The 23,670-nt window shown below is 34.6% G+C and overlaps 1 protein-coding gene across 1 annotated transcript in view; it reads right to left on the reverse strand.

Annotated features, from left to right (window-relative positions):
- ABCC9 (ATP binding cassette subfamily C member 9) overlaps positions 1–23,068 on the reverse strand; it is a 139,546-nt gene extending 116,478 nt beyond the window's left edge. The window contains exons 1-6 of the mRNA XM_007967878.3: positions 22,921–23,068; positions 22,433–22,548; positions 18,236–18,397; positions 15,529–15,670; positions 9,379–9,500; positions 568–734 (exon numbers count right to left, since the gene is read on the reverse strand). Of these exons, the coding sequence (XP_007966069.2) occupies positions 568–734; positions 9,379–9,500; positions 15,529–15,670; positions 18,236–18,377 (573 nt within the window). The 5' untranslated portion in view covers positions 18,378–18,397; positions 22,433–22,548; positions 22,921–23,068. The remainder of the gene's footprint in view (positions 1–567; positions 735–9,378; positions 9,501–15,528; positions 15,671–18,235; positions 18,398–22,432; positions 22,549–22,920) is intronic.
- Between the last annotated feature and the right edge of the window lie 602 nt (positions 23,069–23,670).

Here is a 23,670-nt window from a genome sequence, read left to right on the forward strand (position 1 = left end):
ATAAAAAATGAATACTGGAAAATCTATCTCTAGTATCTCACACAACGTAACTGACAGTATTAAGTGGTGGAAAGTACAATCGATTTGCAATTACAAACCAGGTATGGGTCTTGACCATATTACTTTGGATAATAACCAAAGCTATCTCTACATGCTTCTTCATCAGTGAAATGAGCAAACTGGATTACACTATTTTCTTTTCAGTTTCAAATTTCTGAGAATGCAATATTTTGCTTAACCCAGGGGTGCTTTGAGACCAATCATGGATGATTGAACTTTCTCCTCAAAACAATTTCGTCTGTAATATAAACTGAGCATAATATCTGACACATAGCAGGCATTTGATCAATCAAGATTTGTGAATGAATAAATCGTTTCTAGGGTCACACTGAGATTTCTGAAACACTGATGGCCTGAATTTAGTGATTAGTTCAACTTTATTTTTATATTATATAAATCAAATACATGTATTCATCCTTGTAAATACTAATGATTTCTGGCTAACTGTAATCTTTTATATTGGGGTCTTGAATCCAAATAACTAAAAAAAAGCCATTAGCTACATACCCTGACTCGAATGACGTTGATCTCCACAGCCATCAAGAGCCCATTCAAGATGACCATCATGCCTGTGATGCAGAAACGCAGGTCCGATATGTCCAAACCAGACTGACAGTACTTAACCAGTTTTATTGTTTTGGTAATAAAAGCCATTACCCAATACAGGAATAGGGCTGAAAAGAAAAAGACAAAAAGAGAAAGATACAATCTTTTCTTAAACTTCACTAGCATTTGAATGTAATTATGACGCCTTTTAGTAACAAAGGCAATTTTATGTACGATAGTTCCACATAGTTTTACTCGGTAAGAAAACAACATATATGATTTAGCGTACGTCTGGGGTTTTGAATTGAAGGAGTAATAACTTCAAAATGTTGAGTGCTTCCACCCTGACCATACACAATAGATGGGAGGATGTAAAGAGATATATAATAGGATAAACTAGACTCTTCAAAATGTACATGTAAGTCTATAAATTTTAAAAAGCAGCTTTATCTTCTGGTCTTGTTTTCAAAGAGCCTTAATTATATGAATAATTCACAAGTTGGTATCTGTGTAACCGACTTCATAGGTGTGTTGCAAACCCAAGGATATGTTTCATGGTATCACCCTGGAATTATCATGGAATTCATGTATCTGTGTAATTGAGTTTATGCCTAACAGATTCTTATTCAAGTAGTAAGTGACTTTTCTTAGTCAAATGGTTTAAAACACCACACCCATTCACATAGCACAAAGAACAATGATCCTATAGAGCAAACTGAGAGGTCAAGTACTCGGACCAGAAAAGTGAGGATTACACTGCCACAGAACTACAACCAATATTTTGCAGCCAGTATGAGATAGAAGCAGACTTTCCTAGAAATATTTTGGCAAGGATACAATCTACTTTGCACTTTGAATAAATGTCAGTACAAATGAATATTTTCTAAGAAAGAAGAAATCTAAGACACACGTAAGACAATCCAGCTTGGACAACATTTATCAGAACGAGAAAAGTTGATTGATCACTTCATTAGTGAAAAATACTGAACATTGGCATATGAACTCGATGTATATCTTCTTTTAGCTTAAATGTAGAGTCAGAATGGATTCATTAGAAAAAAAAAAGACCCAATGATGTGCTATCTAAAGAGATTCACCTTAAGTATTAGAAAGAGTAGATTAAAAATAAGTAGATGGGAAAGATATAGAATAAAAGCAATTAAGCATAAGAAACTTGGAGTGGCTATATTAATATAAAACAAAGCCGACTTCAAGACAATTATTATCAGAAATAAAAAAGACTTTTAATAATAATAAAAGGGTCCAGATTTTAGAAAGATACATTTACAAATAGGCATATGACCAACAAATTTAGAAGATGTATTAGAATACTATCAAACACCTCATACTATTTGATATTTATAAAACTATTTGAGATTTGGTACTCTAAAAATACTTCTAACATCTTCAGATTGTACCTTCTTATTAACTGAATATGGTACTGGTATAAGTTATATGTTTAGTCAGAAAACAAAGAGAAATGAACTTGAAATAACAGAAATCATATAGAGTATATTTTCTGACCACAATAAAATTAAATTTAAAAAATCAAGAACAGTCAGACTATTGATTTTTTATTGCTACTTAACAAACTATAACAAACTGAGCAGCTTAAAACTGCACACATTTATTATCTCACAGTTTCTAGGATTCAGGACTTTGAGTCAGGGTCAATTGGGTTCTCTATTCCAGGCTCTCACAAGGCTGGGTTCTGTGCTCCAGGTTCTCACCAGGTTCTAGGTATTGACTGGGTCTGCTGGCTCAATAAAGACTCTACTGATTTGAGACCTTCCTCCATGCCACACGCTATTGGCTAGAACCCAGGCATAGGTCCTACTCACACTCAAGGCAACAGAGTCATAAAGGGCAGGAACTTCAGGCACAGAGATAAGGAAGTAACCTTTGATCTTTTCACGCAGTAGGATATCTAAAAGTTTCTAAATATTTGGAAATTAAACAACACGTTACTAATAATCTACATGTTAAAGAAGAAATCACTAAAGAAGTCAGATAATATTAAAATACATTATAATAAAAATACTACATATTTAAAATTCAAGAAGTACAACTAAAATAAGACTCAGAGGAAAATTTATAGCTTTACATATTCATTTTACAATATAAGGTTTGAAACTGCATGTCGACCTTAGAAGCTCAGGAAAGAAAAAAAGGACCAAAAAAAGATGAAAACAATAGAGATGAATAGAAAGCAATAACATAGAAAAATGAACAATTGACAAAATGAACAAACTCAATAATGTCATTCTTTGAAAAGACTAATACAATTGATAAGTCCCTAGCTAGACAGTTCAAGAAAAGAAGAACACAAAAACCAATACTAGGAATGAAAGAGGCACTATCCCTACATACCCTACATACTTTAAAAGGAGAATCAGGAAATATCATGAATAACATTATGACAATGTATCCAAAGACTTACATGAAATGGAAAATTACTTAAAAATGTACCTTATGAAAACTAACATAAAAAGAAGTAGATACTCTGAAAAGTTTATATAGTCACTAAGTAAATTAGACAACATATTTACTAAATTATAATAAAATTTAGACCTAAAATTTTACTAGATATAAAAAAGTATTAGATATAACACTCTGTGTAATAGAGAAATAAATTTATAATTTTAAATCCTCCCTTAGTCCAAATTACAGGTCCAGACGACTTCACTAGTGATTTCTATTCAACATTTAAGAAAGAGATAAAATTAACCTTATAAAAAGTCTTTCAGAAAAATAGAAAACACTTTCCAACTCATTTTATGAAGGCAGTTTAATGCAGCACGTATAAGCCTGAAAAAAGGAATTACAAGAAAATAACAGTTGAATATTCTTCATTGCATAGATGTAAAAAGCCTTAAAAAATAAAATATAGTGATACTAAGTTGGCATAATATATTATGACTATGTGTGGTTCTTCTCAGAAATGCCTTGTTACTTTATTTGAAAAATAGATAAATGCAATTTAGCACACTAACAGAAATACAATTTTCCTAATGGATATAGGAACAAAACTTTAATAAAATTCAACACCTATTCAAGACTTTAATCACACCCTGAGTAAGCTTTAAATAAAAGAAAACGTACTAGGCAAATAAAGGCCCACTATGAAAAACTATAACTAACATTACAATTAACTATGAAAGACTGACCATTTTCCCCTAAAATCAGGAACCAGACAGGATTTCAGTCTTATGTCTATTTGGCATTTTACTGGACATCTTAGCTACAGTAATATGACAAGAAAAAAAGAAAAAAGAAAAAAGAAGGCATAAAGAAGGTTGGAAAAAAATATGTGTCTCTATTTGTAGATGGCATGTTTGTTTATATGGAAAATTTTGGGGAATGTACAAAGAAATAACTAAAAGTATTAAGTGAATTTCTAACACCACAAGACACAAAGTCAATATAGAAAATCATTTTATCTTATTTTATTTTTTATTTGTAGGTATATATTTATGGGTTACATGAAATGTTTTGATACAGGTATGCAATGAGTAATAATCACATCAGAGTAAATATGGCATAGATCATCTCAAGCATTTATCCTTTCTGTTAAAAATAATCCAATTGTACCCTTTTAGTTCTTTTTTAAAGTACAACTAAATTATTATTGACTGTAGCCACCCTGTTGTGCTATCAAATACTAGGTCTTATTCATTCTTCCTAATTTTTGTCTCCATTAAACATCCCCATTTGCCTCTCCCAGCACTCCACTACCCTTCCCAGTCTCTGGTATCCATCTTTCTACTCTCTGTCCCCATGAGTTCAATTGTTTTGATTTTTTGCTCCCACAAATAAGTGAAATTATGAGACGTCTGTCTTTCTGTGCCTGTCCTATTTCACTTAAACAATGACCTCAAGTTCCATCCATGCAGTTACAAATGACAGGATCTCATTCTTATTTTATGGCGAAATAGTACTCCATTGTGGTATATGTATCACAGTTTCTTTATCCATTCGTCTGTTTATGGACACTTAGGTTGCTTCAAAATCTTAGCTATTGTGAACAGTGTTGCAATAAACATGGGAGTCCAGATATCTATTCAATATACTGATTTCTTTTCTTTTGGGTTTGTACCTAGGAGTGGGGTTGCTGAATTGTATGGTGGCTCAACTTTTTGTTTTTTAAGGAACCTCCAAACTGTTCTTCATAGTGGTTGTACTAATTTACATTTTCACCAATAGTGTACAAGGGTTTCCTTTTCTCCTCATTCTTGCCAGCATTACTTATTGCCTGACTTTTGTATACAAGCCATTTTAACTGGAGTGAGATGATATTTCATTGTAGTTTTGATATACATTTCTCCAATGGTCAGTGATATTGAGTACCTTTTCATATACCTGTTTGCCATTTGTATGTCTTCTTTTGACAATATCTATTCCGGTATTTTGCCCATATTTTATTGGATTGTTAGTTTTTGTTCCTATAGAGTTGTTTGAGCTCCTTATATATTCTGTTCATTAATCCCTTGTCAGACAGGCAGTTTGCAAATATTTTCTCCCATTCTGTAGATTGTCTCTTTACTTTGTTGACTTTTCCCTTTGCTGTGCAGAAGCTTTTTAACTTGATGTGATCCCATTTGTTCGTTATTGCTCTGGTTGACTGTGCGTGAGGGGTATTGCTCAAGAAATCTTTGCCCAGTCCAATGTCCTGGAGAGTTTCCTAATATTTTCTTGTAGTAGTTTCACAGTTTGAGGTTTTAGATTTAAGTCTTTAATCTATTTTGATTTTGTTTTTGTACGTGGTGAGAGACAAGGGTCTACTTTTGTTTTTCTGCATGCGGATTTCCAGTTTTCCCAGAACCATTTACTGAAGCGACTGTCCTTTCTCCAGTGTATGTTCTTAGCACTTTTTAAAAAATAACTTCACGATAGATGTATGGATTTATCTCTGGATTCTATATTCTGTTCCATTTCTCTATGTGTCTGTTTTTATGCCAGTACGATGCCATTTTGATTACTACTTCTCTGTAGTATGAAAGCAGGTAATGTGATTCCTCCAGTTTTGTACTATTTGCTTAGGATAACGTTGACTATTCTAAGTCTTTTGTGGCTGCCTATAAATTTTAGAATTGTTTTTTCTATTTCTGTGAAAAATGTCGTTGGTATTTTGACAGGGATTGCATTAAATCTGTAGATTGCTTTGAGTAGTAAGGGCATTTTAACAATACCATCTGTATGTCTTCTTTTGACAAATATCTATTCAGATCTTTTGCCCCTTTTTTATTGGATTATTAGTTTTTTTCCTATAGAGTTATTTGCATCCTATAGAGTTGTTTTACCCAATATTTAATTGCATTTCACATAATGGAAGAAACAATTGAAAAATGAAATATGAAATAAATTCCACATGCAATAAAAGAAGGAAAACAAAGAAAAATACTTGAAATAAAGTTAACAAAACATGAAAGATCTACACTGAAAACTACAAAACATTGCAAAGGGAAACAAAAGACCTAAATAAATGAAGAATGTATTGTGAAACCCAATAGTGTGAAGATGCCAATTATCTCCCGAATTGTTTTATAAATTCGATGCAATCCCCATAATGGTCCCATCACGCTTTTTTTTTTTTTTTTTTGGAGAAATTATAAACCTGATTCTAAACTGTATATAGAAACCCAAAAGAACTAGAATAGCCAAAGCAAACTTCGGAGAAAAACAAAGAAAATGCTGTGTGACTTGTAATTTATGACTTCAAGAACTCCAAAGCAAGAGAAAATGTTAGTGGCGTAAAAATCTATGAATACATCAAAGAAACAGTAAATACAGCCAAAATAGATTAAACAGTCATTGATTTAATTTTTTTTACAGAAGTGCCAATGCAATCTCATGAGAAACGGAAAGTCTGTCCCACAAATGGTGCTGGAACACATTGATAATCACTTGGAAAAAAAAAAAGAAGAACTTTGACACCTACCTTACACCATATACACAATTAATTTAAAATGAATCATAGTCCTAAAAATAAAAATGGAAACTATAAAACATCTAAAAGCAAACAGGAGAATAGGAGGAAAACATATTTAGAGGCAAGACAAAGATGTCTTAAGACACAGAAAGCAGTAACTAAGGTCTAGAAGAAATGATAAATTATACTGTATCAAAGTTAAAAATCTTCTGCTCATTAAAAGACCCTATTAAATAAATGAATATGTATGCCACAGACTAGAAGGAAAACATTCTCAAAACATGTAACTGATGACATACTAATATCTAGTACGTGCAAAATATTCCTACAACTCAATAATAAAAGTGCAACCCAATGAAACATGGGCAAAAGATATGAATAGCCACATCCCAAAGATAAAAAATGGCCAATAAACTCATCAAAAAGTGTTCAACATAATTAGCCATCAGACAAATGCAAATTAAAACCACAATGTGTTACCAGTAAACACCCACTAGCATGACTAAATTAGAAATACCAAGATCACCAAATGATGAACATGTGGAACTGGAACTCCTACACCTTGTTAGTGAGTATAAAAAATGATACAACCATTTTGGGAAAAGATGTCAGTTTCTTAAAATATGAACATTTACCCACTTATCCTATGACCCAGAGATTTCACTCTTAGGTATTTACCTAAGAGAAACAAATGTATATAGCCACAAAATACTTGTTAAGAATGTTGATAGCAGCTTTTATTCGCATGATGGCTAAAACCTGGAAATAGTACAGATGTCTATTAACAAGGGATTGAAAAACTATGATAGAGTTATACAATGAAATACAGCAATTATAAGAACAAAATATTGATCTGTGCTATATCACTGATGAACATCAAAAAATCATGCTTAGAAAAAGAAGCCTTACTTAAAAGTCTACACTGTGTCATTCAATTTACATGAAGTTCTAGAACAGGCAAACCTAATCCATGGTGGGGGTAAAAATCAGAACAGATATTGCCTCTGTAAAGGTGAAATTGAGTATAAGAAAATTTGCATGGATGATAGTTATGTCATGATAGGGTTGTATAGGTACGTGCATTTAGCAAATTAAGATCTCTGTGTTTCATGTATATGAATTTTGTCTCACAAAAAGATATGCATGAAGCGTATACTAGTGTCCACAACTTACCTTAAAATGCATCAAAACTAAGATGGAGAGAGGTATGAATAGAAGGATGAAAAGATGTAGATATGTGATAAAACAAATAAAACAAATGTAATTTGAAGAATTCAGGTGTTGGGTAAGTGGGAATTCACATGATTCTTTCAACTTTCTGTACATTTGGTGATTTTCATAATGAAATGTTGAGACAAAAGTACTAGCTTTGTGGTCTTAAAATCAGAAACTTTCCTAGGTTCAAATTTTTCTCTGTTAAAATAACAAGAAATATTATACTTTATCTCCGTGTCCTTCCAGCAATATGATCAAATTGTGCTGTCTTGCACCTACATAACAATAATAGGCCTTTTCCGATTGTATTTCCTTCAAAACATTATTAATACCTAAATGCTTTTCTAATTATAACCTTTTTTATTACCATCAACTTTTCAAAAATGTATATTTAGCTTATTAAATTCTCAATTTTATATATTTTTTGCAGCTACCTATTGGAAATTTCTTTTTTTTTTTTTTTTTTGGCATTTTCAGACTTCTGCAATAGTGTCTGCCTCCCATTTTGTACAAAAGACCTTTCTATTAAGATAATTCAAAATTTGACAGCCTTTTAAATTAATATGTAACCCTCTGTACCTTTTTTATTAGATTGCCTTTAACAATCATATAATGTGATACAACATGATAATCACTATTTTTCATGCATCCATTTTCAATTTTAGTGTACTCAGGATGAATGAATAAAATACTTTGTGTGTGTTTTCATTATTTCTTCTCCTAATTTCTATATCATTAGTCAACATCATTTTCATTACACAACAATCAAATAAAATCAGAAACAGTAAGCATCATTCACACAAACGCATGATTCAAACTACAATTTCAGGAGGTTCATAGCCCATCTATGATCCTTGTTCCATACCTTTATCTCTTTAAGAAAGAAAGTATACTCCAAGGAATACAGCGACGGGTCAGAGTATTGAACATAACTAATACAGATGAGTTATATAATTTTGACCCAAGGCAAAAATAAAATTAGGAATATTTTAGATAGCCTTTGATTTCCACAGAACAAGGAGGCAAGAGAGGCAAATAAAACAATTGTAGTCACAATGCAGGTGTGAAAGGCTATGATTTAAAGGCAGCTGCTCCTCAGGACAGCATACTCTTCATTATGCTATGACACATAGTCTGCTACATAGTAATTTTAGGAAAATGTGGCATTCCCACAGCATCAGTGAAAGGACATTGGGAAAATGTCCTTGGACTCCAAGCCAGAGGCAGAAACACCTGGAACTAGAGGAGATGACTTGTTCACAGGGCAGCATGGTGCAGCAGCTCCTCACAAGAGCTCTGATTCTTAAAATACAACTTCTGCAAGCCAGAAGGCCAGCACATTCCCTCCACTTTCCTCCCCCGCTACATACAGACACACCACAGAGAGTGTTTATTGCAGAAGAAATGACCTGGGGGTATGGAATTTTCACAGCCTAGAGCAACTCAGCTTATCTTCAACCTCACGTTTACTGGGCAGCTACAGGAGAATTAACCACTGTGGTTTTCCCGTACTTTCTACTCCCCACACACTCTGATAGTACTTACTCTGAGGAAAAAGAAAAACAACTCTTTGGGGGAAAAAAACAAATAGCTCTTTAACGAGAAACAACAAAAGTGATCATACTTACCTAAAAGTAATTTAGGAAAATTTGATGTTTCGATATTATGATAATACACTATTGATGTTGTAGTGGCAACGAATCCCATCACGGCCGGCATAAAGAGGTGGAGGTGCCTTGATTCCCGTCGCCTACAAAAAACAGTACAAAGTCAATGCCTAAAGCTGATGGTTCCAGATAACTTCCCATTTTTTCCCAATTTTTTCATAAGAACTCTCTCTTAGCAATAAGATGTTTAAAATACAGAATGCAATAGTAGTTTCCAAGATAATACATAAGGGAAGAATATATTGAAAGACATAGTTCTGTGGAAAGGATTTATCTTAACATGAAGGGTCGAGTAAACAACCAAACTATACCTTAAAATGTTTACAACAAAAGCAAATATATAGCTACTCCTATACTGTAGGGCAGAGCTGCTGAAATAATTTTACAACTAAAGCAAGTGAAAACAGTTAACTCAATCCAAACTCCAATGTGGGTGAAAAGTGTGTTTGTTCCTTTGACAGCACTCCCAATTTGTCTTCAGTGATTTCTCCATTCTCATTAATTCACTCAATGCATCTGTGATCGCTGGTCCAGATACTGTATTAGGTTCTTGGATGCAACAATGAAGAAAACAAGATGTAACATCTATAGTCAAAGAAAAAATCTAGTATATTGAGGATACCAATAGCAAATAGGAAATTACAACACAGCTGAAGGGACAGTGTGAAAATGCAGAGTGCATGTCTGGGACAGAGAAAGCTTTGAGAAGGAAGTGACTTCCAAACTAACACTTTCAGAATGAAGAATGGCTACTCAGAGGAAGAAGAGAGGAAGACAGTTCCAGGCAGAGGGGCCAGTGTGTTCAAGGGTATTGCAAGCAATTCAGCATGACTGCAAGGAGAATAAACTTCACTCTGAAGGCAACAGAGATCACCAGGCGAACCGGTGGTTCCAGACCAGATGAGTATAGTGGACAGCCCTCAACTCCACTGGCATTAATAATGCCACAGAGTGAAACATTTTGCTTTTCTCAAATTACTTGAAGATATTAGTACATAAATGGTATAGAGAAGAGAGTGGCTATACCACTTTCTCTGGGGGAAAGGAGAACACTGAGAAGCTCATTCCAGGAGAGGCATGGTTGACAATGGGAACTGAAATAGGAGAAAGAATCCACTGGTCAGGAAAAGGGTCATTTTGAAAAAGCAACAGAATGGGCAAGTACACGGAAGCATGAAACAATTCAACATGTTCAAAATTCCAAGTAGTTTAATGTTCTTGAAACGGAACGTTTAAGATAGAATGCATCATGGAAGGCTTTGTATGCCATGGTAAGAGGCTGGCATCTCAACCCATGGAAAACTGAAACACTTGAATAGGTAAGTGGTATAATCAGATTTGTTTAAAATGGATAGCTCTAGCAATCATGTGGATAAGAAAGTTGGTTGGTAATACATGAGTTTGTAGCGGAGGGAGTGAAATGGAAGGAAGAAAAGTAGTTAGGAAGCTATGGGTATAAAGTTGTGTGACAGATGATAAAGGTTTGACTTCAGCTTTGGCAGCAGTAATACAGAGGAAATAATACATTTGGAAAAAGATTGATTGTTAAAATGGGCAGGAGTTTACCAGCATTAGGGTATGAGGGTGATGGCAGTAGAGAAGTAGAAGATAATTCCTAGGGTGTCCGTGTAGATGGCTGTGTGACCAAATAAGAGTTTAAGAGGATGAGCAGATTGGAAAGAGGAACTAATAAGTTTCACTAGACATTTATGGATTGTGAAGGTGTCTAATAAGGAGAAAAATGGAATTGTAAGTGTCTTTAGAGATTTGGAACATGGTCAGTGATATAATTTGGAATCATTAATATAGACATGGTAATAAAAATGTGAGAGTAGTAGGGTAGCACTTAAAAACCACCTACCATCTCCTGTAAATAGATCAAAATCATCAGAGATAAAAATAGATAACTATTTTGTTAGCACAGAAATTAGGAAATGCTTCTAATATTCTCTGACTATTGAATAAAAGAAAGAATCCAGCTGAACGTGGTGGCTTACACCTGTAATCCTCGCACTTAGCAAGGCTGAGGCAGGCGATCACTTGAGGCCAGGAGTTTGAGACCAACCTGGGCAACATGGTAAAACTCTATCTCTATTAAACATACAAAAATTAGCCATGTGTGGTGCCGCATGCCTGTGACCCCAGCTACTCGGGGGGCTGAGGCAGGAGGATTGCTTGGATACGGGAGGCAGAGTTGGCAGTGAACCGAGATCACACAGCTGCACTCCAGCCTGGGCAACAGAGCAAGACTCTGTCTCAAAAAAAGAGGAAAGGAGAGGAGAGGAGAAGGGAGGGGAGGGAAGGGGAGGGTTAAAGGAAGGAAGGAAGGATGGAGGGAAGGAAGGAAGGAAGGAAGGAAGGAAGGAAGGAAGGAAGGAGGAAAGAAAAGAAAAGAAGAAAAGAAAAGAAAAAGAGAAGAGAAGAGAAGAGGGAGGAAGGAAACCAAAATTCACTTACTAATATTATTTAGGAAACTTTAACGTGAGAACACTCCCTATCCAATCCTGTAAAATGTGGTCACAACCATACTCATAAGAAAGTTTATAACCTCAAACAGGTTCAATAAGAAATAATTATAATAAATAAATTAAAAAGTCAACTTCAGATTTTAGAAAAAGAATGACAAACCATTATTAAGGGAAACAATAACAAAGAATTAATAAAGATAACAGCAGCTACAATAAAGTTTTGTACTTATTGTGGCACACCTTTATTAGGGATTTAACATGTCTTTTAACCATGCTAGTATTTTTATAAGATTGCTGTTATTTTGTTAGTTTGTGTTTACAAAGCTGCATAGGTTTTGAATGGTACTCCAATGCTATTTTTTTCCCTTCAGCTATGTTCTTTTCAGAGTATGAGTTGCAGACCTCGATGGCTTGGTAGGAGCGCGTATGTCCCATTACAGCAGAAAATCTTTAGTCAGAATGTTGGAAAGAAATTTTTTAAGTATTATATTGCGAAGGTCAAAGAAATCACTTCAAAAGAGAGAAAATGATAAAAATAAAAACCTAATAAAAACACAGTAATGAAGATTTTAATACACTGCTTTTAGAATTTGACAGATTAAATAGTACAAAAACAAGCAACATACAGAACTTCGGTAATACAATCAGTAAACGCAATAAAATTGTGTCTCCTACAAAGTGTATTTATTACTTTCTAATACTCACTAAATATTTATAAAATAATCAAGTATTTGACTATAATAAAAATGTTAATAAACTGCAAAGAGTAATCATTTTACAAACTACATGCTTTAATAATAAACCAATCAAATTAAGCAAAAGAACAATCAGAAAAGGATTCCTAAACCTAGGAGAGTATCTACACTGCAATCAAAGGTAGAAATATAAAGGAGAACAAAAGCCCGTGCAGAATAAAGGATGTTTCAAAAGAAAAATTACTAGCTTTAAATGTTTGTATTACTAAAAAACAAAACGAAACATTCTATTAAGAAAGCCTTTTGCATTGTTTTTCTAATTGTAATGAGCATTTGTCGTATATTAAGTAAATAATTCATACGGGTTTTACTTAAAAAAAGGAAAGATGGAATGATCAGCAGTGTTGTAAGTAATAATTACGATAAAGACAAAAGAGTCTCCATTAGTTATCATTAATAACCATGAGGATTCTTACAGAAGCAGTTTCCAGAACAAGATGGGGCAAGAGAAAAAGCAAAACTAAATGTTTGGATTTAGATGTAACTAGAAGACGACATTTCGAAACGCCTGGATAAAAAGGGTAAGGATAAGTCTATACCTAAAGAGTAGAAGAGCATAGCACAGAATCAAGGGTATATTTTTACCTGTTTTTAGGACCTCTTTTATCATGACCATTACAAATAAGTTTCTACCATTTGAATATATCATTATTATTATTCGTTCAGTCTGTGTTTTCTGAGGACCTGACTAAATCAACCAGAGGAGTTCTCCTTGTCCACATGATGTCAAGTTCCAAAAAAATATTGGATGATCTATCTTCTACTTTATACATACACATATAAACAGATACAGTAGCCTAAATGCTAAAGAAATTAAAAAATTAAGCCTAGAATTGGCTATGCTAGTATAAACATACCAGAATTTTAAACAGTTACCAATAAGATAATATCCAATTAAGCTTCTAAATGCCTGGAGGGATGGCATCTATTAGAGTCTCCAATTTTTCTTTTTATCAGAAATTAAGACACCCAGATATCTGCAAAAACTCCTTATAAAACATTACAAAATAGTTGGTTCCATGACAAAAGCTTAGGAGCTTCATTCCTTGTTAATTGCAACAGAAAACATAAGCAGATGTCAGGGAGGTTCCAGTTCAATAAGAAGAAAATAAATTTTAGAATTTTCCTATCAAAAAATTTAAAGGCCTTCTAATATTAATTCCTCAATGAAAGGTACACCATTTAGCATAATTTGATAATCAAAAATTTCCTATTCTTGAGTTTATTTTGTTACTATATAAGAAAAATATTTTCACCAGATTATGTTCAAGTTTAGAAATATAATTCATTATATTTTAACTGCTTAATACTATTATTAGTATAACCTAATGTTATTCTTATTTTATAAAAATAACAAAATTCCTTTAAAAATATGAATTTTCAAAACTATAAAACCCTGGAAGACAACCTAGGCAATACCATTCAGGACATAGGTATGAACAAAGATTCCATGACAAAGATGCCAAAAACAATCACAACAAAAGCAAAAATTGACAAATGGGACCTAATTAAACTAAAGAGCTCCTGCACAGCAAAAGAAACTATCAACAGAGTAAAAAGACAAATGGGAGGAATGTTTTGCAAACTATGCATCCAACAAAGATGTAATATCCAGCATCTATAAGGAACTAAATAAATTTATAAGAAAAAAACAAACAACAACATATAAAAGTGGGCAAAGGACATGAACAGACACTTTTCAAAAGAAGACACATACGTGGCCAACAATCATGAAAAAAAAGCTCAACATCCTTGATCATTAGAGAAATGCAAATAAAAACCACAACGAGATACCATCTCACACCAGTCAAATGGCTACAATTAAGAAGTCAAAAAATAACAGATGTTGGTGAGATTGTGGAGAAAATGGAATACTTATACACTGTTTGTTGGAATGCAAATTAGGTTAGCCGTTGTAGAAGACAGTGTGATGATTCCTCAAAGACCAGAAAACAAAAATACCATTTGATCCAGCAATCTCATTATTGGGTAATGGGACTATAAATTATTCTATTATAAAGACATATACATGCGTGCATATGTTCATTGCAGCACTATTCACAATAGCAAAGGCATGGAATCAACTTAAAAGTCTATCAGTGATAGACTGCATAAAGAAAATGTGGTACGTATACACTATGGAATACTATGCAGCCAGAAAAAATCGACAACATCATATCCTTTGCAGGGACATGGATGGAGCTGGAGGCCATTATTCTTAGCAAACTAACACAGGAACAGAAAACCAAATACCACATGTGCTCACTTATAAGTGGGAGCTAAATGATGAGAACACATGGACACAGGGAAACAACACACATTGGGGCTTTTCAGAGAGTGGAGGGTGGGAGGACGGAGAGGATCAGGAAAAACAACTAATGGGTACTAGGATTAATACCTGGGTGATGAAATAATCTGTACAACAAACCTCCGTGATGCAAGTTTACCTGTATAATAAACATGCACTTGTACCCCTGAACTTAAAAGTTTAAAAAAATGGATTTTATTACAAATCTTGATTTTAAAACAGTTTGTGCTTTGCATCAATTTATAGCTCTATCCTCACTGATTCTCAGACTCATTCATCCTGACTCATCTATCTTTGCTTCTTTAAAAAATAAATGGAAACATCTGAGAAATGATTAATATATTAACACAAGTATAAAGCTATTAGACCTATGTGTAAATGTAGACAATCTTTCAATTTATACCTATTTTTAACATTAAAAAGTTCAAAAAGACCTAAGAACTTCCTGCAAGAGCTACATGGATCAGAGAGCAAAAAATATAAAGTATATGTATGAGCACAAGTTACAAAGATGTGAACTTGTGTAATCAATATACCGGCTGGTATATTGCAGTGGTATTATTAAAGTTAGATCACTTACGAGTCTGAAACAATGCCTTCTGCTATTTCACAGACATGCACAAACAGGAGAGCGAATGTAAGAATCCATCTCAGGTTATGTCCCGGAAAATGAAGCCATGTGTTGTGGTGAATTTGTACTTTTGAGCTTTGGCTCCCCCACCCTGGAATAAAGAGAAAAGTAAAAAAAAAAAAAAAAAAGACATAAACCAAAGGCTCAACTGTAATAAAAATAATTTAAATTATGGTAAGCTTTAAGGGGAGGTCCTGAAACCTTAATACTTTCTAGAGTAGCAATGGAAATCCTAGTCTATTTTCGTTGTTAAAAAAAAATTACAATTAACCTTTATAAGACTACCAAGGCTAACACATCAACATTTGTGGCATTACTCAGGAATAATACCAACTCTGGATGACAACATGGTTCTACCTCATGCTAATTGGAAGCTCTTCCTGACAGCTTTCTGATTAATTCAAAAGGAAATAAATTGATGATAATACATGAAATTTACTGTAGAAAATCTTTGAAGACATGAAATCTACAAGGGGACAAATCAAGGAAAGACATATTTGGTTACAAAATATGGGACTCATTAGTTGAGTCAACTCTTAATCATATGCACATCATATGAGAAAAATTGTTATGTATGACTAGGCAGGCACTGTTATTCAACAAGCAGTACTGACACTTTTCTCAAAGAAAGCTAAAGTTCTTGATGGTGAGCTTTTAAGTAGGCTCAAAACCATTATAGGTCCGCCCTTAGCTTGCCACTGAAGAAAACAATTCAAGATTATATGTTAGTAAAATTCTGATGGTTTCCTCCCTAAACTACTCTATAGTTTAGTTACTATGTAGAGTAATACTAGTTCATATGTGGTGTACTAGGAGGCGCCACTTTTGTCTCCTTTTGTCCCCTTTTTTCTCATTTTTTGACTGTAGAAAAAAAGCCCCACCTACTTCAAGAATGAATGGGGGTTTGTGCTTGAAATATTGCAGGAAAGAATTTCTGTAGAGGCAGCAGATGCCCCTTTTATTTGAAATGAGTATTCATGTCTTAGTTGTTTTCAATTCATTCATCATTGGAAGGTTAGTTATTTTTAATATATTCTACTAGGACTTATGCTGTAAACTCCCATAGGCAAGTTCTATGTCTTTTTTTTGCAACTTTATGATTTTCCTAGTACCTGATAGTTTTTTAAGATTGATTTGTGATCCCTCACTAATTCAAGTAGCCAACGTCATAAATAAAAAGTCTGAATTTTTTCTATTTCCCTTTAACAATGTCTCCTCCAATTTTATTCTATTCAAATACCCTGGTGCCAGCCTCTGTGCTGGATGCTAGGGATACAGAATGGAATGTCACGGTTTTTGCTCTCAAAAAGTTAACCAGATGTCAATAATTGGGGAATTATTAATTGTGGAATTACAGTTAAAAAAGGAATTTTTCTACTTTTGGCCAAAGGGCATTCTTCATGACCTACAAATAATACTACATAAACAATGACTGATGTTTCTACATATGGCCACTCTGGTCTCAATATATTTAGCATCTGTACATTTGTTTAACGTAACTATGTACCAAGAGTTATGTTGTCCTGTGTATACACCATATGATGAGTTCTTTAATCCCTCTTAGAATAATGCCAAGCACATAGTATCCTCTCAATTGATATTTGCTAAATGAATAAATAAAAGCATATGAATGATTTTCAAACATTCCCTTAAAGCAGATCATTAAAATTTGCTAGTTTTCTTAAGAAAATGCATCTGAAAACTTTTTCACTTATTTAATTGGAAAAATATCATGCATGAAAAACTTAAGCACAATTAACTCAAAATACTGGTTGCCTCTGTGAAAAGATAGGAACATAGGATATGGAAAGAGTAACAAGACCAGAAAATGGTGTGCAGAGACAGGCCCTTTCATTCTTACTTCTATATTCTTTAGGTGAGCATTGATAGGCTCAAAGGATTTTTATTCTATTAATCTCCATCATTTTATGTATCAAAATACTTCATAATTTTTAAAAAGTTAAAGGGTCTGTTTGGGTAAGTTATACAAATTATTCATAATTGCCCTTAATTATCAGATTTTGTACATATGTAAACTGTAAAATAAGACAAAACTGTATTATTAACTTCTTTCCAAATACTTTGTGAATGTCCTCTTTCTACATAAAACACAACCTCATCACTGCCACTGTAACTTGCATGCTTGGCATCTTCCAATTCCCCAAACATGTCACTCACTATCTTCCCCACCACCTCCAAAGAGTGAGTTGTTTCAGCAGGTTAATTTGTTCCTGTACTTGTAAACAGACTTACAATGTGGCATAGTCATTTCTCATGACTTTAACACATCTGCCCCACTGGACTATTCCCTGAAGGCAAGTACTCTTTTATTCATTTTCCATTCCCTTTACCTAACCCAAAATTAGTGCTCAACAAATGCTGTAGATCTATCTCATGTATTTCTCTTTCCTTCTTTTTAAAAAACTGCTGCTGCTACCTGAAGGCCATTCCTAAGCAAGCATGTGACCTCAATTTCACCTATGGAAGATCACCTGTCAAAAATTTATGTTTGAAAAATACAAAATACTTGCTTGTTCATTTCTCACAGCCATCAGCTTCCATGTTAGAGAAATTAAGTCAACATTATCCCAAATCTCAGCCATTAGTGAGATATATAAACATCAAGTGGTATAACATAGGACACTAGATTACTTACCAATAAACAATATTGGAAAAGTGATAAACAACAGAAAGACATGTGGGACCAGGTTGAGGGCATCCACAAAGCAGGAATTTTGTAATACACCATCATTAATATTATATGAAGAAATGTTGTTACCACAAAATGAAAGGCTCATTTCTTCTTATATGGTTTACTCTAAAAGGGAGAGAAATGAGAAAGAAAAATCTGCTTATTAGTAAACTCATGTTCATAAAATTATAGCCTTGAATAGGAGGCCTTATCATAAAATCAATCCCTTTTATTTTGATAGCTGAGGAAATAAGAAACTGTGCCAAAGCAACTTGAAAGTTTCCTATAAAGGCCTTATACGTTCTATGAGATCTTCTTTTCCATAGCTTTTACTTCCAGAGAAAAATGCTTTCATGTGGAAAATGTTTATAATTAATATCTACCTATAGTAATACCGCAAATGAGTGTCTGACTAAAATGCTTTCAAAGAACAAAAATGGTCTATATTAAGAAAAAGAAGGAAAAAAATTGAACCAATGACTAAAAAGTCAAAATGATATAATTTCAAATATTTTCCCATACTCACTGAAAATGTACTAATAAACAACTAAAGTTGTTCAGTAAACTGTGACAGAGTTTCCTGAAACATTTCACTAGTTGTGGGAAATACTAATATACAGAGACCAGTGTGCCTGCAGTAATGGCTAAGAGTAATCGGTCTTTCCCTGAAGAATACTAAAAATCAAATGCTCAAGATGAATTAAACCTAACTCAAATGACAAGTCAATGAAACTACTCAGATTCCATAGTTAGAATATTCTCACATGAAATACACTCTACTCAAGTTTGAAACGCAGAATGTCTTTTAATTGGAAATTGGTACTCCATGAGTAGAAGTAGATGAGTTTAGAGAGGAAACAGAGGACAAGGTCGCACCGTGCTTTGTAAGTCATTGTCAGGACTGTGGCTTCTACTCTTAGTGAAGTGGGCCACTGCGGTTTCTGGGGCAGAGGAGTGACATGCTCTCACTTACATGTTAAATGGTTCTCTATTATTGCTGTGTCGAAACAGATGGGAGATGAGCAAAGGTCTGCTCCATCAAAATACTGCTGTGAAATTCCAGGAAAAGCTTTAACATTCTGAAAACTTATTTTATAATGCCTACTACTTATTTAAATTCTGGGCACTTTGCGTATCTTAAATCCTCAGAACAAGCTTGTAACACTAGTGGTGTTATTCATCTTTTACAGTGGAGGATACTGAGGTCCAGATAAGTTCAGTAACTTGCCAACCAGTAGAGCAGCCAAGCCCACACCCAAATGTCTGACTTATAAACTATTTCTTTCCACTGTATTACACAACCTCCAACCTGCTTTTTAAAGAAAGTATCGTATCTATTCTTTAAACCAAGAAGCAATTTAAGATTTTAACCTCACTAGACCTAGTTTCCTTTCTATATTTATGTCACACTGGATTCTGAGTTGCATTACTAAAGGCTGGCAAAAATTTTCTTAACTAGCATAGTACCTTTTCTTTCTTTCCTTTCATTGATAATTGATTTAGCAATGGTCACAAACAATACTCTTCCTAGGAAAAACAGAGCGTTATACAGAAAAGGTTGTCAATGGTAGGTAAATTATTAGAGAAATCAAATTTCAAGCAAAGGTTGTATAAAGCATTATATGAATACCTCAGCTAAAGAGTCTGTGTATTTACAATCTTAAATACTTATACAGAATGCCTCTCACATGTTGTTCCTGATAAGCTCTTTTTATAATAAATAATTGATATGCTCCCTAGTTGAGTCTGTCCCCCATCTTTTTTTAAAAAAGTTGTATCTTTAAAACCTCAAGGTTAAATTATACACTTGGTAAATTCTTACAAGCTAGTAAGGTTTTAATCTGGATAAAAGAATAAAAGGGACTTGAAGTTTTTAAACAACAGCAAAATGGAAGTTATTAATTTATAGTGTATGTTAGGTATATTTCTGGCAAAGACAGACAAAAACAAAATTAAAAACTAATAGCTAGTAATGAAATTTTTTAGACTACTTCCTTTATTTAGTAGAAATGATAAAAAGGAAACTTAAAGCCTAGTCTTAATTGAAAGACATATATAAACTTTCCTTGCACAAACTAGAAAATAATGTTTAGCAACTTTTATAACATTATCCAAAATTATAATATTCCAGTTGGCCACATTTATAAACTAGTATCATTGAGGTCGATGCTAAAGTATAACCTGCAGCTTTGCAAATTATACCCTTCATTAGCTATAAGCATTGCTTGCTTGATGTTTAATCAATCCTGAAATCTACCAATTAAATCGCCTTTGGATAAATGTTGTGTGTAACTGGAAAGAAAATCTCAGAAAAGTACAATCACCTGAAAAATTTAAGAACATTTTCAGACATACACTAGATATCTGGAACTCTATGCTATTAACTAATTAACTGTAAAAACACTTACTGATGCTAACCACGCGCTAGTTACTAGGAATCCAATGGTGCATGTCAGAAACAGTGCCTGTAGTTTTAGAATATATAAATCAGATTATAGTAGTCTCAGTAGCTGTGGGTATATTGTAGGGGTATATGATCTAAAAGATAGGAAAATAGGCAATGATATAATCATACAAAGTTGTAAACTTGAAGTTGGTAAAGTAAACGCTTTAGAATGATTTTTCTGTCTGCCATAAACTCTAACTTCACATTTCCGGCCAGCTCTGAACCTGTCCATTACTTTGCCGCAGGTGTCCTTTCACCTTTTCATTTGACTGCTCGTTTATCCTTTCCCTTTAACCTGTAGTCTCCTTATCCAACATCCAGAGTCCGTATGGCACATTCTAACAGCCATCCTCCATTACAACCCAACATGGACAAAAAGAGGGAGGCAGTAAACTTATTGCTGATATATTGATAATTATTATGTTTATCAAGGGCATTTTATTCAATCCACGTTTCTAATTCTTAAATTTCCAATTGTCATTTAATGTTTCCCTCCCAGACACCAGGTTCAATTGGGAATGTTTGGGGAAGGGTATAAATCGCTGTTCTTGATGGCTAAACTCCGTCACCTGACATCCTTCAGCTCCACCCCTTCTGGAGTTGTTTAGATTCAGCTGAGTACTGATGGAGGCCCAAGCATCAAGGAGGGAGAGAGAAGGGAGGGCAGATGGGGAGATATAATGTTTTCCTTTCCAGAAGCATAAGCCATTGAAATGTGTTCAGTTGCTTATGAGAGTTGATAGAGTTGGAGAACTTCACTGTATAAACTTTAAAAACAAAGATCGAAGTGAAATTTTGCTTCTAATGTATGTCTGCGGAGCAGAAAACATAAAATGGAAATACTCTTAATTATCTAACTTACGATTTCATGGCAAGAATCGCACCCTCAGTGTTCTTATTCTTTGAAATTCATTATACGAAATTCCACACATCTAGGACATATACATTTTGGATTTAGTTGGTGAATGTAATACCTGACCTATCCAGTCTGTTGGTTCCTCTGCAAGAGAGGAACAGTAGTTGTCTGATTTAATTCTAAAAACACATTTAAGTGTTGAGGTATATAAGACACACCATTTATTTTGGCCAGCCCTATCCTTTGGAAATAGACTACAAGTAAAGCAAGTGAAAACTTGCCGTCCTTCCTGTTCACCTAGCCGGAAGCATTAGTTCTGGTCGAATAGCAATTGCAGAGAGCTTAAAATGCTGGAAACAGCTAGAGAAAACATGCTAAACTTAAATAAAAGTTTTCATTCTTACATATAAAAGGATTCATTCTTTAATCGTTTAGAGATTAACCAAATTATGTTATAAAAGAGAAACAGGACATTTTAAAGAACTTAGGGCTTTATCATCATCTAGAGCATTTTCAGGATAGACATCGCTTGCAAAAACAAATGCTGTAATCACTTCTTTGAAGCTATTCAGTCCCTAGTTCATGAAATAAGAACTAGAGAATGTATAGCTAGTTAGCTAGCTACAATGGCTATAACTATGACAGATCCAAGTAGGAAAATCACTGCAAAAATCACCACTGACTTCTGATTTAGTGTCTGATCTGAATCCACCCAATTACTCTTCAGTGGCTGTGAAGTCCCATCCCACACCAAAAGAAATGTTGAAATTACTCAGTAGGTATTCCTTAGACAGATACTGCAATGGGATTTTTTTTAAAAAAAATCCCAAACTGAACAAATAAAGTAAAAAATAAATACCTCGGGCAATAGCTTCACGCTGCTTCAAATCCCTGCCCGTGCACTTGAGCTACCTTCAAAACACCGACTTCCTACACTGTCTTAAGATGTAAATTTCAAACCCGGACGCAGAACTCCTAAAAAAAGCAAAGAGCAACAAAAATTAAGCAGACAGAAAACTAATTCTTGAACAAAACAAGAATTGTATACAAGAAAGGCAGCAATAATAACTCCTAATAATAACTCCTTTCACTGTTTCCAGTTGATTTGAGTAGGAGCCCGCAGTTTTGAAGTAAAACTGGAAACCTGATCCCCACTCCTTCTCTTCTCCAGCCGGGCCTCTTCCCTTAATTCTAGAAATAGCGATCGCGAAAGCTAAGTGCCGAGAGAGTGCGACAGAGTGCGAGGGCGTTTTTGGGTAGCAGAAATGTTAGCTCAAAATCGACAGCTTACAGTTATTCCTAAAAATGTTTAAATGGCATTCACGTAAAAGACACGGATTCACTTACTCCGATGACAGTTTTCCTCCCCTAGGCGAAGCACGCAGTGCGCCGGAGCGGATTATTTTTAGGGTGGTGGGAGACCAGCTGCTGCCTCCTATCGAGTTTCCAAATTGCACAAACTGCTCTGGGCCGGGGCGGACACCGCGACTGTGAGGCAGGAAACTGGGCAGAAGCCCCGCGCGCAGCGCCTGGGGCCGGAGACCCTCCCCATCCCTGCTCTGCTCAGCTTTGACTTGGGGCGCGCGCTACGCCGCGATTTTACAAACCCAAGTAATAGGCGTCCCCTAAACTTCATTAGACACTGAAACTTGGAATATGATTCCATGATTCTCCGGAGTCGGGCTTTCAAACGTCAAAACACTCAAGGTATTCTCGTTTCTTTGTTTCGTTTTTTTTTTTTTGTTTTGTTTTGTTTTGTTTTTCCATGCTATGTAAGCACACTTTTATTAGCCACGTAAGGAAGCGGATTTGGGGGTTTCGCTGCTTCCCCCTGAACGGATCCGGGAAATGAAGGGCTCATTCTAGATAGAGGCACCCACTGCTGGGCTATGAATACACGAATGTCTCACAGGAGCAAGGCTGGTTCAAGTCTAATTTTCCACTTTTCCCCGGCGACGTAGAAAACTTGGTTTCCCTGGTGGACCAGCCGCCGCGCTATCGAATGGCGACCCTTGCCCACGGTCCCCGAAAGTGAGACGCTGGTTCCCATGGACTGCACAGTCACCCTCTTCTCCTGTTTCCAACCAGAGACGTAAT

This window comes from Chlorocebus sabaeus, chromosome 11 (assembly GCF_047675955.1).
Source record: "Chlorocebus sabaeus isolate Y175 chromosome 11, mChlSab1.0.hap1, whole genome shotgun sequence".
NCBI classification, from domain to species: domain Eukaryota; kingdom Metazoa; phylum Chordata; class Mammalia; order Primates; family Cercopithecidae; genus Chlorocebus; species Chlorocebus sabaeus.